Source organism: Vicugna pacos, chromosome 19 (assembly GCF_048564905.1).
Source record: "Vicugna pacos chromosome 19, VicPac4, whole genome shotgun sequence".
NCBI classification, from domain to species: domain Eukaryota; kingdom Metazoa; phylum Chordata; class Mammalia; order Artiodactyla; family Camelidae; genus Vicugna; species Vicugna pacos.
Window position 1 is genome coordinate 37501617 of NC_133005.1, and position 17306 is coordinate 37518922.

The 17306-nt window shown below is 49.5% G+C and overlaps 1 protein-coding gene and 1 long non-coding RNA gene across 4 annotated transcripts in view; both read left to right on the top strand.

Annotated features, from left to right (window-relative positions):
- The first annotated feature begins 2316 nt into the window (after positions 1-2316).
- LOC140687312 (uncharacterized) lies at positions 2317-4539 on the top strand. Its single transcript, XR_012061514.1, has 3 exons — positions 2317-2354; positions 3711-3787; positions 4159-4539. It is a non-coding gene; the product is annotated as an uncharacterized lncRNA (long non-coding RNA).
- A 4559-nt stretch (positions 4540-9098) lies between these two features.
- The window catches only part of BCAS4 (breast carcinoma amplified sequence 4), a 50469-nt gene continuing 42261 nt past the window's right edge, over positions 9099-17306 (top strand). For 2 of the 3 annotated variants that reach the window (XM_006206655.4, XM_015241259.3), the window contains exon 1: positions 9099-9379. In XM_006206655.4, the coding sequence (XP_006206717.1) occupies positions 9290-9379 (90 nt within the window). In that variant the 5' untranslated portion in view covers positions 9099-9289. The remainder of the gene's footprint in view (positions 9380-17306) is intronic. The other variant, XR_012061515.1, reaches the window with a different exon arrangement.

Sequence of the window (17306 nt, forward strand, 5' to 3'; positions counted from 1 at the left end):
ACAAGTAACTTTTAAAAAGTTGTTTTAATTTATTTTTATTTTAAAAATAAAACATTTCTCTCATTGCAAAAGAAGCAAATGTTCACTGCAGGCATTTAAAAAATTTGGAAGAAAGTGAAAATCACTGAATTACTATTACTTGGAAATAGCCACTGATAGCACTTTGTTGTGTGTGCAGAGTTTCCCTTCTTATAAAAAGAAGATCAGACTGTACAGTCACAAAACTTGCTTTTTTCATTTAACATATTGTGAACATTTACTTCGATTCATTCAATATTCTTCCACAATTCCTCTTTTATGGCTACAGAAGTCCGTAGTACATGAAAGTTCCCTGACATTCTATCAGCTATTGTTAGCTACTTAAGCTCTTTCTAATTTTTTACTATTTCAACTCTGCAAGGATTTGCACAAAATCATGATGATTTTCTTTGGAAGGTTCTTAGAATTGGAATTTCTGGATCTAGGTTTGTGCAAAATTCGAACATCTGTGATACATATCACCAGAAACCCCTCCGAAAAGTTGTTCTGAGTTTATATTCTGCTCGGTGGCCCAGGTACTTCTCCATATTCTGGTCAACACACGACAGCATCCTTTTAAAATCTTTCGTAAGTTGGTGTGTGACAGGCTGTTTAAAGCTCTTTTAATATGTTGAATTTTTGATGAGCAGCAGATAAACAAATGGTGAGAATGAAAACAAACATCAACCTAAGGACAATCTACTAACAGGTAATCATCAGTGGCCATTAAAGAGTGATTCACAACCAGCCCGTGTGTCCATCAACTCAGGAATGTGGTACACACATACAGTGGAATGTTTGGGGGCCACAAAATAGAATTAAGTACTGATATGTGCCACAACACGGATGAACCTTGAAGACTATGGTGAAAGAACTCAAGCACAAAAGATCACATAATCTATGGCTGCACTTATATGAAATATTCAGAATAGATAAATCCATAAAGACAGAAATTAGATTAGTGGTGGCCCACGGCCGGGGGTGGAAGGAGATGGGAGGACTGGGGCGTGATGGCTAAGGAGTGTAGAGTTTCTCTTCTGGGTGATGAAAACGTTCTGAAATGAATTGTGGTGATGGCTGCACAAGTCTGGAGATACACTTCTATACCACTGACAAAACACTTTAAACAGAGGAATTGTATGGTATGTGAACTGTAGCTTAATAAAGCTGTTAAAAAATGATTCACAAACCTCATATCCAAACTATATCAACCGTCTGCCACATGGACTTTGTGGCAGATGGTGGGGTCACAGCATTGAACAAGAAGATGAAATTCTGTCCTCATGGAGCTCATATCTAGTCTACGTAAGGTCACACTACCTCTTGAAACAAAATATTTCTGGGACCATCAGAAATTCTTTTGGCTTTGAATTCACATTTCTTGAAGAATAGCAGTTTCAAGTGACTGGACAGACCAGCTGAATCAGAATCTGCATTTTACCAAAATTTCCAGGTAACACGTCATTCATGTGGTGAATTCAAGTACATTCAAGTTTAGGAAGCAGTGCTCTGGAGGTGAACTTTTTATCCAAAGCAGAAACCCCATCTGTACTGTCCCTGACGGTCCGGAACAGTCTGGGAGATGGCAGACTGATTCTGCTGTAACTGCCCCATCCTGGGGTCTCATCCGTTGGAGACCCCATCTGTTTACTCAAGTTCACCTTACTTTTAGAAACTTTCCCCTTCACTTCAAGGTGAAGTCTACTTCCCTTTAGTAATACCTGTGTATTTGTTTTCTTTTGCTACGTAACAAATTCCCACAAACTTAGAGGCTTAAAACAACACACGTTTGTTATCTCCATTTCTCTGGGTCAGGAGTCTGGATACAGCTACCCGGGTCCATGGCTCAGGGTCTCACAAGACTACAACGGAAGTGCTGGCTGGGGCTGTCTGAGGCTCAGGTCTGAATCCAATTCCAAAGACATTCAGTCATTGGGAGAGTTTAGTTCCTGCAGGTGTAGGACGAAGCCCTGGGCTCCTAGAGGCATCGGCTGTTCCCTGTCTCCCAGGGCTGCTTGCTTTCCTCCAGACTAGCAGGAGTGTGCTCCCCTGACTTCTTCCACCTCCGACCTCGAAACCCTCTTTAAGGGCTTGTCTGATTAGGTCAGGCCCACCCAAGATAATTGCCCTTTTGATGCACTCCACGTCAACTAACTTCATCACGGGGATGATATCCCATCATATCCTCTGATTCTCCCAATACTTGGGGATTATTCTGTGTACACCGGTAGGCTGGAATCTTAGAATTCCACAGAATTCCAGGGGCGCCATTCACACTGTTGTCGATACGAGTGGTGTTCTGGAGTCTGCAATGACTGGCCTGCCCAGCCAAGCAGGTGGGGTTTCCCTGGCTTCCAGCATCCCTGGCTCACTTGTAGTTCTTGTTTTAGCAGCCCCCATAGAATGCACCGACCCCTTCTGCGTGATCTTCCTTTAGATAATCCAAGCCTTCTCCAGGCTAAACAGCTCCAGCACCTTCAAACTGTCCTCACATGACAAGACTTTATATTCATTTTGTCTCAACAGACATTTTTCAAATGCATTCTTGGTGGTCAATATCGTGCCACCACCAGCTGTACTATTTATCTGGTCATCTTCTTTGTCCTCCCTTGAAAACACTCTAGTTTGTCAATATTCCACTCATCATGTGGTATTTATTGAGCATTTACTCTATGCCAGACAGCATTTAAAGCAGTTTACATAGATTGTCTCGTTGAATCTTTTCAGCAATGCTATGAAGTTGTACTTTTCTGATTTTACTGATGTTCATTTTACTGACGAGGAAACTCGAGCACAGAGAAGTTAAGTAGCTCCACTAAGGTCACACAGCTTTTAGGTGGCTGGAACCCAGACCGTCTGACCCTAGGGCCCGTGCAGTTAGTCACTGGGCATTGCTCTCTCCCAAAGCTACCCTCTGTCCCCAGCAGGGGTCCTCCAGGGGCCAGAAGACGTTCCACTTTTAGCTCTTTCTACTGCATTCTGTATTTTTTAGTTAAAGCATCTTCATCCTCATTTGCGTTTTAGCAGTTGTGTTACTTCACTGTCGTAAGTTAAAATCAATTTAAAAATTCTGTGTTTGTCATGTGAACTGCGAAGACAAGGTCTCCCACAACCTCAACGAAGTAACTGCTTTGGTTCTTTTGCTAAATTTCACTGTGTTTGCTTTTGGGCATTGTTACATCCAGAGGCCCCGCTCAGCTTATTGTTTGTTGCTGACATACCTACAGGTTTTGTAGAGAGCAGGGCCTCATTTATGTAGCGCCTACTGTGTACACAGTGCCACATCATGTACTCCAAAGACAGAAAAGGGCCTTTGAATCCCAGGGATCAGAGCTATAGGTTCCTGGAGCAAGAAAACAAACAGATTCAAATGTTCCTGAAAGTCTAAGAACTCTGTTTTACCAGGGTGCTGAACTATTTTTTTTTAACATCTTCTGACATGTTCTGATCCATCTCAATGTGACAGAACAGAAAGAGCCCATGGGCTCAAAACCCAGGTCCACTTAGTGATGTACCTGGGCTGAGCCACAGCTCCCTGAGCCTCCATTTCCTCAGCTGCAAAAAAAAAAAAAAAGTCCTCAGTTTCCCCAGCTGCGAAACAGAAAAGCAAGTCCACAATTCCCCTCCCCCCCCTTTTTTTTTGAATTTTGAAACCCAGGAAGCTAAAAACCATTTGCTTTTTTCTCCATCAGGTCAGCAGCAATGCATCGGCCAGCATGAGCCAAGCCGACATGAGGTTTACTTCAGAACCTCACTTAGCTCATTCAAGGTGAAGGGTCGCACGTTTGGCTGAGAAATACTAAGTTTGATAACAGGGTGCTGCTCGCGCTCGCCCTGGAGTTGTCACCTCTGGTGTCGCATGGGCTGGGCATTAGCATTCTAAAACCAGGAGTTCTGACCCTGAAACACGTCTGGCCCCAAAGGTCTTGTATAAGGGGTGGTGGGCCCGTGATGCCTAGCGGGGCTGCGAGCACCTTGAGAGCCGTGAGAATTTACAGAAAGCACTAAGCTCATGCCGCCATCACCTAAGTCCTGGGGCCTCTTCCCTCCGGTGCCTGTTCAGATGGACCCACGTTTCAGTAGCTGGAGGGGAACAAACCCCTCTTTCCTCTGAATGTGATTCTCCCCTCACCTCCCAAGACCAGGCAGCCGCAGCTGTAAAGCCAAACAGTGACCTGTAGGGGGCACTTTGAACCTTGATCCTTGGCCTCTGGCCTCCAAAGCTGTGTGACCCTCTGTGGAGCTCTGCTGTGGAAAGGAAAGGAGCTGAGAAAGCCGGATCAGATTCCTGAGGAGCATGGGGAGCCTCCCGGCACCGGGTAAGAGCGGGATGTGCTGTCTCCTCCTCCCACAGAGCAAGTGTTTCAAACAAGCGATGAGGAAGTGCTCTGAAAGCCTGGGTTTTCACCATGTTTCTATCAAGATGGGTGCTGTTTGAAATTATTTTGCTGGTGGGGAAACAGAGGTGCTAACCTGGAGAGTGACTTCAAACTTTAGATATACATTTTATTTACAAATTTAGTGTTTATTGAGGACTGACTTCTGTGTGCAAAGGCAGCTGCTGGATTCTTACAGCAAATCCCCCCAAAATGCCCAAGACGTGTTCTGTGTCCCCCAGGAATTTTCCGTCTGGTGCTGGCCTCACAACCCAGCAGAAGGTGGAAGGTGTCAGCAAGTAAGTCTAAAGGGCACATCTGTCAGATGTCAGAGGTCAGAAAAAGGGCCATGGAAGAGAGACCCTGAAGGCTGAGGGGAGGGCAGGCAGGGCGGTTGGTCCAGGAGCAGCCGGGGCAGCCCAGATGGAAACACTGGATGTCAGCGTGAAGCCCGGCAGACTTGGGCAGGTTCAGGGGACCTCGGAGGCAGAACCGAGACACCTTCAGGGACCAAGAAATCAGTGAGAGCCTGAGGCCAGGTGGGGAGGACTGTGTAAACTGGGGCAGCTCCTTAACTGCCGTGCCATCGTGCAGGCCCACGGTTTCCTCATCTTTCCTTTCTCTTCGAGAGAAGTCACAAGTCTGAATAGCCACCTGTGCTGTAAAAGGCTATCATATTAAATGATGTGCATATTTAAACATGGTGTTGTTCAAATCAAACACACCTGCAGGTGCCTTAGTTTGGGCCGCTGTAACAAAACACCATCGCCTGTGTGGCTTATAAACAGCAGATCTCTCACAGATCAGGAGGTTTTAAGCCCAAGATCAGGGTGTCAGCAGGGTCAGGTTCTGGTGAAGGCCCACTTCCAGGCTGCAGGCTGCCCACATCTCACTGTGTCCTCATGCGGTGGAAAGGACAGAGGTCTTTACATTTTATTTTTTTAGTAAGTATTTTTTTTTTCAACAGAGCCCCTGTCTTGGAGTTAACCTCATGTAGGTGATGGGGGGTGTGCAGATCTTCCAGTGGACTTGACACCCTAGCCTGGTCTTCTTGGGTCACTTCTGGAAGGGCACTAATCCCATTCCCAAGGGCACCACCCTTGTGATCTAGTCACCTCCACAAAGTCCCACCTCCTGAGACCATCACCTTGGGGGGTTAGGGCTTTAATGTATGAGTTGGGGAGGGGGCGGCACAAACAGTCTATAGCAGCAGGCTCGCAGACAGAGCCAGGACTCAGGTGAGGCAGCTGAGATCCCCAGGGCACACAATGAAAGGAGACCCTTAATCCCTGTGGGGGCCAACCGTGACCATGAGGCCCCTTAATGGTTTGTACTCCAAGCCTCTCTTGACTCATACAGGTCCTGGCCATGCTCTGTGGGCTCCTATTTGCAACTTAGGGTTCAAACAGTAAAAGACAGATTGGGAGGGCTGGAGATGTGGTCTTTGAACTTCACCTGGTGGGCACTGAGGAATTATGAGCAAGAAGAGAGATGGCTAGACAGTGCTTTGGGAGGACAGTGAAAAGGGTGGGCTAGCACAGAGCAGGGCAGCCTTGAGCTTTCCCAGTAGGCCAGGCTTGCCTGGGGCAGCAGCCACGGGATCAAAAAAAGGGTTATCATGTCAGAGGCAGTATGGCCTGAGTAGCAGGTAAAGACTTGGGTTCTGGAATCGGATTGTCCAAGTTCAAATCCTGACTCTTCCATTTACTAATTATAATCCCTGCAAGTGACAACCTCTCCATGTCTCGGTTTCTTCATCTCTGAAATGGGCATCATAGCAAAGCCTCCCTGCCTCATAGGGTGTGGTGGAGACTCAAGGAGGACCCCTACGGGAAGAATTTAGAACAGTGCCTTGCACAGAGTAAATTTTCAGGTCCCAAGGAGACCGAGGGACCTTAGGAAGGGCTGCTGCAGGTCAGGGGGCCTACAGTTACACACAAGCCTTGGAGCTGTAGACAGGAGAACCACCTGGGGGATCCTTTAACCCTCCCCAAACCGAGGCCACACCCAGGACCAATTAAATCACAGTCTCTGAGGAGTGGGTTGGGCATCACTTTCTGAAAGTTTCCGGGACTCTCCAATGTGCAGCTGAGCTCGGGAACCGTTGTTAATCTAGAACCTTGTGTGCCTGAGGCCTGAGCTGGCAGAGGTGACCTTGAAAAGACACAGACAGGCAACCATTGTGTAGCTGGAGGTGAAGCCAGATGGGGTGGGGATGGAAGGCGGTGTGACCTTGGGGCCCAGCGTGGGGGCTACTACGGCTCGTGGGGCCCTTCGGGGCCTGGCACCCACGGGCACCCCCACCCCCAGGCTGGGAGGGGGCCCGCTGCCTGCCCGAGCCCGAGGCCGGAGCAGCCGCTCTGAGCCCGGCTTGGGCGCCAGAGGGAGCTCGCGGGGACGCGCCACGGCTCCATCCCCGCAGCTGGTTCAAACTGGTTTGGGCAGGGTGCGGCCCAGGCGGGCTGCATTCCAGGCCTCAGGCTGCCGCCTGCCCCAGGTCACCCCAAGCGCCACTGAGAGGCCGGGGAGATTTTTTTCTTCTTAATTCAACCTTCTTTGTTTAAAATAATTAATTTGGCCTCCCACGAGGGCGCCTGGCTAAACCTGGGTAGGGGTCATTCCCAGGCTGCGGCGGGCATCGCAAGCAAGGGCAGAGCTTTAAAAACAAATGCACAGGCCCAGCTCCCGCCTCCCCAAAGAGTCTGATTCAGAACGCTGGGGTAGGGCTCCGGGCACCTGTATTTTAAGCAAAATGTTTCTAAGGCGTAATTACATTTGGGGGGGGGGAAGACTAGAAACAAAATGACTGTTGCCCAGCCAACTTGGCCCTGGGTGTGAATCGTTGAGATGCTTTGGAAGAAAGATCTTTTCCCCAGATACCCCATCTCTAGGGAAAGGGGGGGGGGGGTCTGGATAAGCAACACTTTTAGCTAACAACCCAGGGTTTGGTTTGGTTTGGTTTTTTTCAATGAGTCATGCTGGACAATCAAAAAGTTTAAATATTATTTATACAAACACCAGCAGAAGAAATAGTGTTACAAATGTAACTAAAACCCTTCTACCCCTCCCCAACTTCCCCCCACCACCCCAAAGTAACTGCTTTCCTGGATGTGGTGTGCATCTCTCCCATGCACAGCTTTGTACTTCTTACTCCATATGTCTGTAGCCATAAACAGTATATAGTGCGGTTTCACATGTTTTTAAAACTTTATGTTAATGGCAGCGTGCCCTACAGAGCCTTCTGCGACTTATCTTTTTTTTTCCCCCTTAGCATTATGTTTTTGAGATTCATCCATCAGGGGGAAGTTTGCCATGCTCAGGCCTCTTAGAAGCTAGTTTTGGGTTTTTCCGAGGGAGGACCCCAGCCAGCCAGCGGGGGTGAGGGTAAGAGCTGGGTTCCTGTGTGTGTGTGTGTGTGTGTGTGTGTGTGTGTGTGTGTGTGACAGGAAGGACTCTGAGCATCAGACCCTCCATGACAGTAATGAATGACGAAGTGCGGGTTCAGTGAATTCCTATCAAACCCTTTTCCTAAGCACCTGAGGCCCAGTCATTTTCCAGAAAATGACTCTGGCCTGAAGTCCTGTTTGGGTGGCGATGTCGAGAAATTAGCAGTGGGCAGATGTGGAAGTGGAACTGTACAGTGATGGATTACCCAAAAGGCAGATTAAACATGTGTTCAGGCCCCCTACCTAAGGTTGTCAGATAACATGTAAACTTGGATTTAACAGGAGGGAGCTGAGGGGCATCCTGCATATTTGCAATCCTAAACCTATACCGATTTTTGAAAACGAATTTCACATTTTAAAAGAAATCAGGAAAAATCAGAACTCGAGGCTTCCGTGTACCTCATTATCTCCCCCGACCCCAGGGCAAAGCGCTGACACAGTCCCCCTACCACAAATTATGCAGTCGAGTTTCCCACAGTTGGGGAAATTGTGATGGAAAAGTCTCATCTTCATGATCATGGTATCTCTCCTGCCAAGTTATCTTTTTCAGTGCTTTCCTTATTAGCATTACTTTGGGGAATGCACCCCACCATCTTCAGCCTCTGAAGGATCTAGACCAGTCCCCCTGGAGGGGGTGGGAGGGTCAAATTTAGTGCACTTAAGAATTCCCTGGGGAGCTTATTTTATTTAAAAGCTGCCTCTGGGAGGAAGAGGACCCACCTGGCTTCCCTAACTTCCAAGACTGTCCGCCCGGCGTAGACAAGATGCTTCAGGACAGGCCTGGGAGGGAGCGGGGGTGGGGCGGGATGGAGGGGATTTGGTCTTTAAGTGAAAGGCGCCTCTAAGATACGGCTTCTCTATCCTGGATGCATGATGGAATCAGCCAGGGAGCTTTACAAACTACTGATGCCCAAGCCCCACCCCTAAGGATTCTGGCTGAATCGGCCTAGGGTGAGGACTGACTTCCCGGCTTTTTGAAGTTCCGCAGGGACTTCTAATAGTGCTGTGGGAGCGGCTCCTCCCCTGGATTTCAATGAAAAGGGGTGGGCTACACTGATGGTGGTCAAACTTGGCGTTATGTTAGAATCACCTGGTGAGCTTCAGAAAATGGCGATCCCAGGTCCCAACCCCAGAGACTGTGTGTGGCTCGGATTTCAGAGGTTTTAACAGAACCCCAGGTAATTGTGATCTGAATGCGAGTTCGAGAATCTCAGGTTTACCAGGTGGTGCGGGGGCCAGGTGCAGTGAGTACTGCATGCCACTGGGTGGCGCTGCCCGCTCGGTCCCGTGCTCTGGGAGGCGCGGCCCGCGGCCACTGGGTGCGCACCTGCCCCGCCTCCGCCAGGCGGGCCGCCAGGCCTGAAGCCGGCTGGGGGCGGGGCTCCGAGGCCAGGACGCGGCGACTGGTTCCCGAGTAGTCTCCGCCAGCTGTACCTTGCCGCGTTCCTGATGCTGCTCGTGGATGCAGATCGGCCGGAGCCCGTGCGCAGCGGGGCGCGCGAGCTCGCGCTCTTCCTGACCCCCGAGCCCGGGGCAGAGGTAGGGGACGGAGTTAGAAGTGGGGGAGGAGGGCCTCGGGGTTGGGGTGGGGGTCCGCGCCCCGGGGGAGGAGTGGACGGATGCGGACCCTAAGAGTGCTGGACCCGCACCCGGACCCTCGGTTTCCACGGAGCATCCTTTCTTACCTAGCCCCAAGGCTCCGAACCCGCACTGGGGGCCGAAGGGCCTCTCCTTTGCCGAGAAGTGGTTGCCTGGCGTCACTCGGAGATGCGCGTCAGGTCGCGCCCGCTCCCTCCTCCAGCCGCACGCCCCCCGGGGGCCCCGCCTCCCATCCCCGCCCGAGACCCTCCAGCATCCGCCGGGACGCCAGTCCGGGGCGCACTCGGAGCTGCTGCCCTCTGCCAGGCTGTGCCCCGAGGGAGGCTGGCCCCTGGTCCTGGTCCTGCCCCTGCCCGGATGCTCGGCCTGCTCTGCTCGGAGCTGTATGCCAGATGCCGGGAGGAGGCGGGCAGGCTGCGTCTGTGCCGGGAAGCGCCCGGCCTCGGTCCGCTTCTGTTGCTAGGAGGGAAAATACCTCGTCTCTGGTTGTACTTGCTATTTTAAAAGCATAGAATAAAAAGTAGATCTAAAAGTAGACATTTTATCTTCCAGCTGAAGCCAGTCTGTTGACAGAGCCGTGAAAAAGTTATTTACCCAAGTTCACCAGGAGTTATTTAAGGCCAGAAATTCAACCCATTCTCTTTTTAAATCTCAAAAGCAGTACAGACAGAAGTATTTAAAATAAGGGATAAGCACCATCTCCTTTTTCTCTCCCACCCCATTTCTAGTTCCCAGAGAGAACCGCCATGAACAGTTTGGTGTATGTCATTCCAAACATATTAGCGATACATTTACAAAGATAGCTCTGCATATATACCACAAATAATACATATTAGTTTTTACCCAAAAAACCCACTTGATACAATATATAATACTGTTCTGTCACTTGCTTTTCTTTCTTCGAAATAGCATGGACGGGGAGTAGGGGAGGGTACAGCTCAGTGATAGCGTGCCTCGCACACACGATCTCCTGGGTTCAATCCCCAGCACCTCCATTAAAGTAAAATAAATAAACCTGATTACCTCCCCCACCAAAATAAATTAAAAATAAATAAATTTTAAAAAGAAGTAGCGTGGACAAATGGGGAATGAGTTGTAAGGTACAGGACTTCTTTTCAGGGTGACAAAAATGTTCTGGAATTAGTTCTGATGTTTGCACAACTTTGTAAAATGCACTGAAAACCATGGAATTGTACCCTTGAAAAGGGTAAGTTTTATGGTATGTGAATTATATCTCAATATTAAAAATAGTGTGGACATGTTTCCATGTCAGAATGCTGTCCAGCAGAAATATAATTTGAGCCATCCGTGTAAGACGTCTATGTAATTCCAAATGTTCCAGGAGCCACATAGAAAAAGGAAAAAGAAACAGATGAAATTAGTTTCAGTACGTTTATTTTTTCAATTTTGAGACATAGGTAACACACAACACTATAAGATTAAGACGTACAAGTTTCAATGTATTTAAAATAAGTGAATCCAAAATATCAGTTGAACATGTCATCAAGGTAAAAAAGTTTAATGAAATTTTTACGTTCTTTTCTTTGAACAAAGTTTTCAAAACTGGGCTTGGAATGTTGAACTTACAACACACCTCAGTGTGGACCAGCCACATTTTAAGCACTTAATGGTCACAGGAGGCTGTGGGCTTCCGTATTGGAGAACGTCGGTCTTCATCACTCTGGCTGCCAAGTATCCTGCAATTACATAGCATTTCTTCTGTTTCCCGAGCTCATACTATGTGCCAGCAGCTGCTGCTCTCTGTTCTTGGGTTATGTCATGGCATCCTGGTGGTGACCCAGGGGTTAGGATGTTATTATGTTGATTTTATAGCTGTGAAAACTAAGGCCCTCACCATGTAAGTGATATCCGAAGGATGTCCTGTAATTTATGAACCATACCTGCAGGGATGGGCATTTAGGGTGTCTACCTACATAACGGTTTAAGGAACCTGAGCGTCTCTCTCGTTCTTTCTCTTCCTTGCTCTCAGCAGCAAGATGTCATTGTGCTCAGTGGCTCAACCTCAGCTTCATTTTGTCTCGATTAAGGACAGCCTTTCAGAGAAACTGCACATATGAACTTCATTTGCTCACTCAGGGCTCTCTTTAACTCAGGCACAGGCTGGCTCATGCTCATTTGTAAGGGCTGTAATGAAGAGCTGAATTCCCTGTAGCTCCACGTGGCAATAAACCCACTTAGAGATCTTGCTGAAGTTTATTTACCCAAAGAAGCAAAAACTGCCAGAGTGGAGTCATTTGGAGCCTCTACTTAAAGCTTAATTCATTAGCAGTTCCCTGTGCTGAAGCTGTTTGCAGATGGGCAAATGAGCTGGAAAAGGGAAGCCTGGTTTGGTACCAGCCCATGTCCTAGGGCCACTTCTGCCATCTAAATGAAGCTGTAGGAGTCTCAGACCAGCCAGCTCTGGTCCTAGGGGGTGTCTTGCGGTTCCTAGAGAAGTGGCCCTGCTTCATTCAATACCTCGAACCCCTACTGTGTGATAACCCCTAGGAGTGTACAGGGAAGGGAAGAGATTCAGGAGGGTGAATGGCAGAGGGACCCAACTTTGTCTGGGAGTGGTCGGGTGGGGGGGCTTCCCTGAGGCAGCATCATTTTAGACTGAGCTCTGAAGCATGAATAGGAATTGGCCAGGCTGAGAGGGAGGGGAAAAAATATCCCAGGCAGGGGAACCAGAACTGGCAAAGGCCCTGGGGTGGGATGAAGCAGGGTGATCCTCAGGATAGAAGAGCAGCAGGTAGAAGGGGAAACAGTGGGAGGTGGGGCTTGTGAGGGGGCAGACAACATGTGGGGGCTTTGCACTGTCTCCCCGATCAGGAGCTGCTGGAGGGCGGTGTGTTGAGATTGGTTGGCAGGGAAGTGTTTTACTATTTCTAGTGCCTTTGGGGTTTTCTGTCCAATCAGCTTTTTTGTGTGTGATTTTCTCTCTTTTTCTGGTTTGAACTTCCTCTTTTGGGGGAAGTTTCAGGCAGGTTCTCCGGAAGCAGCTTCAAGATGGCAGGGGGAGAGAGATGTTTGCCTCTTGGTGGCCCTGTGATTTAGGAGGGAGGGGAGCTCTGGGTCCTCCCAAATGGCTGAGCACTGATAGCCACCAAGGTTGAATTCCTGACCAGACTTTTTGAGAATTCCATTTGGCTCCTGTGCTGAGACACAGGACAGGTTTGGCCCGCAGGTGGGGTCTATGGCCTACATGGAAAGAAGTAAGAAAGCCAGCACTTTCTCACGTCCAGGGTCTTTGCTTGAGTGCACAGAGGATAATGTCGGAGAAAGCACCTGGGTCTTTTAACCACACGTGGATGAGATCAGGGGTTGCAAACTGGTGGCCCAGAGGCTGAATCCAGCACTCTGATGTGATTGGTTCAATTCACTTAGGGGTTTTTAAATGGAGAATTTTCACTAAAAAAATCTGAGTTTCTTGTTTATCTAAAATAATGGACAGTCTGGTAATCCTAGGTCCATGTCTCCTAGTTGTGGTCCCCTGTTTGTCACAGTCCCCACTCCTCCTTATTGTCTCCCTCATACTGAAGCTGGTGTTGTTACCATTTACCTTTGTGCTTGAACTTTCGAATTTTTTGTAGTCAAAAGAGGAAAGGGAACTGTTTCTCCAAACCATGTGTCTGGACTGAAATAGGAAAACATAAATTAGCCAGAGATGCCCTTGGGTTTCAACCAAAAAGAAAATGTAGAAGAGGCTGCTTCTTTGTGGAAGCAAAGACTATTCTATTGTGTCCAGCCTATAAAAACCATGTGCCTGTGGGAACCTGTCCCCTCTCTCCCTGCCCCCAGCATGTGTCTCCCCCTTGTGACCTGCTAGTCCCCTTTCAGCATTCAGGTTTTGGATGTTTGGCTTAGAAGTCTGTGGATGGGTGCCAAGGCACAGTCTACTCAGTCTCAAGATGTAGTTCTGTAGTCATTTATTCCTCAGATCTTTACGACAGACCTGCTGTGGGTCAGGCACTGTGCTGGGCACTTGGGAGGGGCCAGCGAGACAGCTGCGGTAGCTGCCCTCAAGGACCAGCGTTGCCGTTGGGAAGATGAGCAGACTAATGGTGATCTAACAGAGGAGCTAAGGGTGATAAATGCCATGAAGCAGGCACCTGAGGGACTATGGGAGGGACACAGGAAAGATTGGAAGGAACTGCCAGCTGAAGATCTGGCAGCGTGTGTGTGGCCCGAGGCAGGGAAAGATGTGGAGTCAGGAGGTGCCCTGGTGGGCGGACCTCAGTGATCAAGGAGAGAGTGGGCAGGGCCAGACCAGGGTCAAGGGGAGGAGTCTGAATTTGATTCTAGGGCATCATGGGTAGAAGTTGTGAGCAGGGGCCAGCTGGGTGTGAGCAGAAGGATGTGGTCAGACTTGTCGGCTTTGGGCTGCAGAGCCAGGAATGTGTGGGCAGGGCTAGGGTGGCAGCAGAGGGACCACAGATGCTGGCATCCAGGTGGATGTGGACCCACCTGGCCAGGCTCCCTGAATCAGAACCTTCGGGGTGTGAGAACCAAAGCCAAGATGGGTGCTTGGAGAGGGGCGATGTTTCTCAGAAGAAAGCTCCTATCTTTCTCCCCGCAGAACTGCCCAGCCATGAAGGACCCGTCCTTGGCTCTGAACAATCTCCTGTCACAGGACATCTGGGCTTTGGGGGTGGGTCAGCTTGGAGCCTTGGCTAAAGGTTCCCAGTCTGGCTGACTGTCCCTCAGCACCAACCAAGAAGCTTGGAAACGGGTTCCCAAAGGTTGGAGGTGACCCCAGGGCCCACCAGACCGGCTGGTCACATAGCGATGCTTCTGTGCAGCGGGTGGTTCGCGGCTGAAACCTGAGTCAGCACCGAATGCGCCGTTCTGACACCAGGGGAGAAAAGCAAGATGCACAGAGCTGTACGTGGTGCAAATAAAATCTTTAAAGGCAAAAAACAAAAAAACAAAAAAAAAAACACCTATTTAGGGAATTAAATGAGATTGTTCACTGGGACTAGGGTGGGGTTGATGGATATAGCCAAAGTCAGATCATGATTCCCAAACTTTGCCAAACATTGGCTTCAGCTGGGATCTTCAGAAATTACTGATGCCTGGCTCCCAGCCCTGGATACTCTGATGTCTTGGGTGTGGGTGCCATCTGGGCACTGGGAGGCTGAAAGCTCTCCAGCAGTGTTGTGAGCCTGGGGTGCCCTGGCTTGTGGAGTGACTGGCCTGTTGGAGAATCACTGTGACTGCTGACTGGTAGGGACACCCATGGGGCAGCCCAGGCCTGGGGATCTGGACTGGTAAGCACCCTTCTGGAGATTCTGATGGCCAGCCCGGTGGGGACCACACAGCTCCCATCAGTGCAAGTGGGACCTGCCCCACATCCAGGAATGCCCCGTTTCCAGCGGTCCTTCCCTCTGCTCTGTCCACAGCACCTGCTACTGAGTGACTGTATCCGTTGAAGCAGCATCCTTTACGATGTGTGCACCCTCTACCCCCTCCTGCTCCTGGTCGGGCTGAGTGGTGGGAGGTAGGGCTTTGGAGCCACATGGCCCAGGTTCAGATCTCCGCCCTGCACGTGGGCCCCTCTCTGCCTTGTCCCCTCCTTCATACGGCGGCTGTGGGGTGAACTAGGTGACCCACGGGAAGCACTTGGCTCAGGGTCCGGCCTGGAGTAAGCAGTCTGGACACACGAGGTACGACGCCTCGTCTACTGGTTCTGCAGCTGTGTACTGAGTAGGTAGTAGGCGCAGACACTGTGCCAGGCGCCGGGTCGTACGGCTGCATGAGAGGCATGCCTGCCCTTAGGGCTCTTGGAGCAGGTGGGAAGGTGGGTGTGACACGTGCTGATTGTTCTGCATGCTGTTTGCAAGAGGAGATTTCAGCCCTTCACTTGCGCTGAAGATTGCGAATTTCCTCTAACACGGCCTAGGCCGTGTGGGCCTGGAAGCCCGGTGTTAACTTTCTGCGTCTGTGGACGCAAGACCAACCAAAGATTCCGATTTTTGGTTTGCAAATCATAGTTGCTACGCGCACAACCCAGACGGACCCCGGTTCTCTTCAGCTGTTCTTGGGGTCTGAATTTATTTGGTGCAGCTGTGTTGGAAATTTGGCCTGTGAGTTCTTTTAAGTGAATTGGAGTTAAATTTGCTTTTAAAAGAAGTTTCATTTAAAAAATTTTAAACGTATGCACATGTGACAAAATCCAAAGGTCCCTCCTGGTGGCCATTGCCGAAGGGTGAGGCCCGGCCCCGCCCGCGTCCGCAGCCCCCTGCTGCTCTGCATTGGCCGCTGCTGTTCGCACCTGTGTCCCCTCCACCCGCCTCTCCTGCATCATACTTTTTCCACTCAATACGTCTTAGACAGCTTTCCATATGAGTGCACAGAGAGCTGGCCAATTATTTTTAGCTGCCAAACAGTCTCGTTGTCGGTCTGAACTATAACTGAAGTAGCCGTCCCTCCATTGATGGGCATTGAGTTTAGGTGGATGCTTTTGCTGTCACAAGTCTGTTGCAATGAGTATCCATCTCTGTACGTATGTCATTTCGCGTTGGTGCAAGTGTGTCTGGAGGATAAATACCTCATGGGGGAATTACTGGGTCTAAGGATACCTGCTGTTAAAATTGTAGCTGCTGTTCCCACATTAGCCTTCTTACAAGTCAGGGTCAGGGCGAGTGTAGACTGGTCAGTCCTCGCTTGTCACTCAGACCTCAAGGTCAGGGGTCCCTCTGGGGCCAGGCTGGGAACTCTTTTTTTTTTTTTTTTTTCCTTCAGCCTGCTGTAAGATTTGTTTGGCCATCATAGGGGTTGTTTGTTTGGGTTTTTGGCATGCGCAGCCAGGCAGCTTGGATTGGCATTTTGGGAGAAAGCAGGGGCTGTGGAAGAAGGTGGTGAAGGCCATGATTCCTGCGTGATAAAAAATGCCACCTGCCATCCCCACCGGCCATGCCCTGAATACCACTTAAAGTGAGTCATTTGTTGCCTTGCCCTGGGAGTGGGACAGGTTCTGTCCCGGGAGTTGCAAAGGATGCTGAGGGCCCTCATTTTCCTTAGGGGCTGGTTAAAAAGGCATGTAGGCTGCAGCCTAGAGGACTCTCATTTCTGAGGCCACTTAGGGGATTATCTTGAGAGAAAAGTGTCCTGTGTATGATTTGTGGGCAGAGTGAGGTGGCTCACCCTTCCTGGTGGTTCACCCTTCCTGGTGGTTTTGGGAAAATCTTGGGACTTGTTCTTCGCTTAGCTTTTCAGTCAGCAAATACTTTCTTTGCTCCCTGCTGGCTTTGGGGCACCACCTTGGGTACCAGGAAGAGCTGGTGGTGGGGAGACCATAGTCGATAGGCAGCAATAAAGGGGGCATATTTCCCCCTTCCCCAAAGAGCATCTTGGTGTTTACAAACTTCTGAAGTCAGAGAGGTCAAATTTTGGCTTCAGTATTTATTAGCTGTGTGACCTTGGGCAAGTGACTTAAGCTCTCTGGTTGTCTGTTCCTCAATCCATACATAGAAAGGGGGAAATTATAGCACCTACAGTATAGAGTTCTTGTGAGAATCAAGTGAGATAATCCATGTAGAGCGCTTAACCATAGTTTCTATGATTTAGTGACAGAGATACATATAGCGACCATTTATCTGTGCCTCCCATGTGGCGGCACTCTATTAAATGACTCAGCCATGTCTGTCATGTGAGGTTACCCTAACAACTCTGCCAGGTGGGAGTGGCCATTCCTGTCACAGGTGAGTCAACCCAGATGCCCAAGTCAAGCCACTGGGTTAAGGTTACACAGCGGGCCAAGGAGAAGATGAGATTCGAAGTCAGGACTAACTTCTTTGGTGAACATGCCAGGATAGGTCGAGAGGCTCTTCCTGTGAGCAAAGAGCTTCATGTATGTCTTGGGACA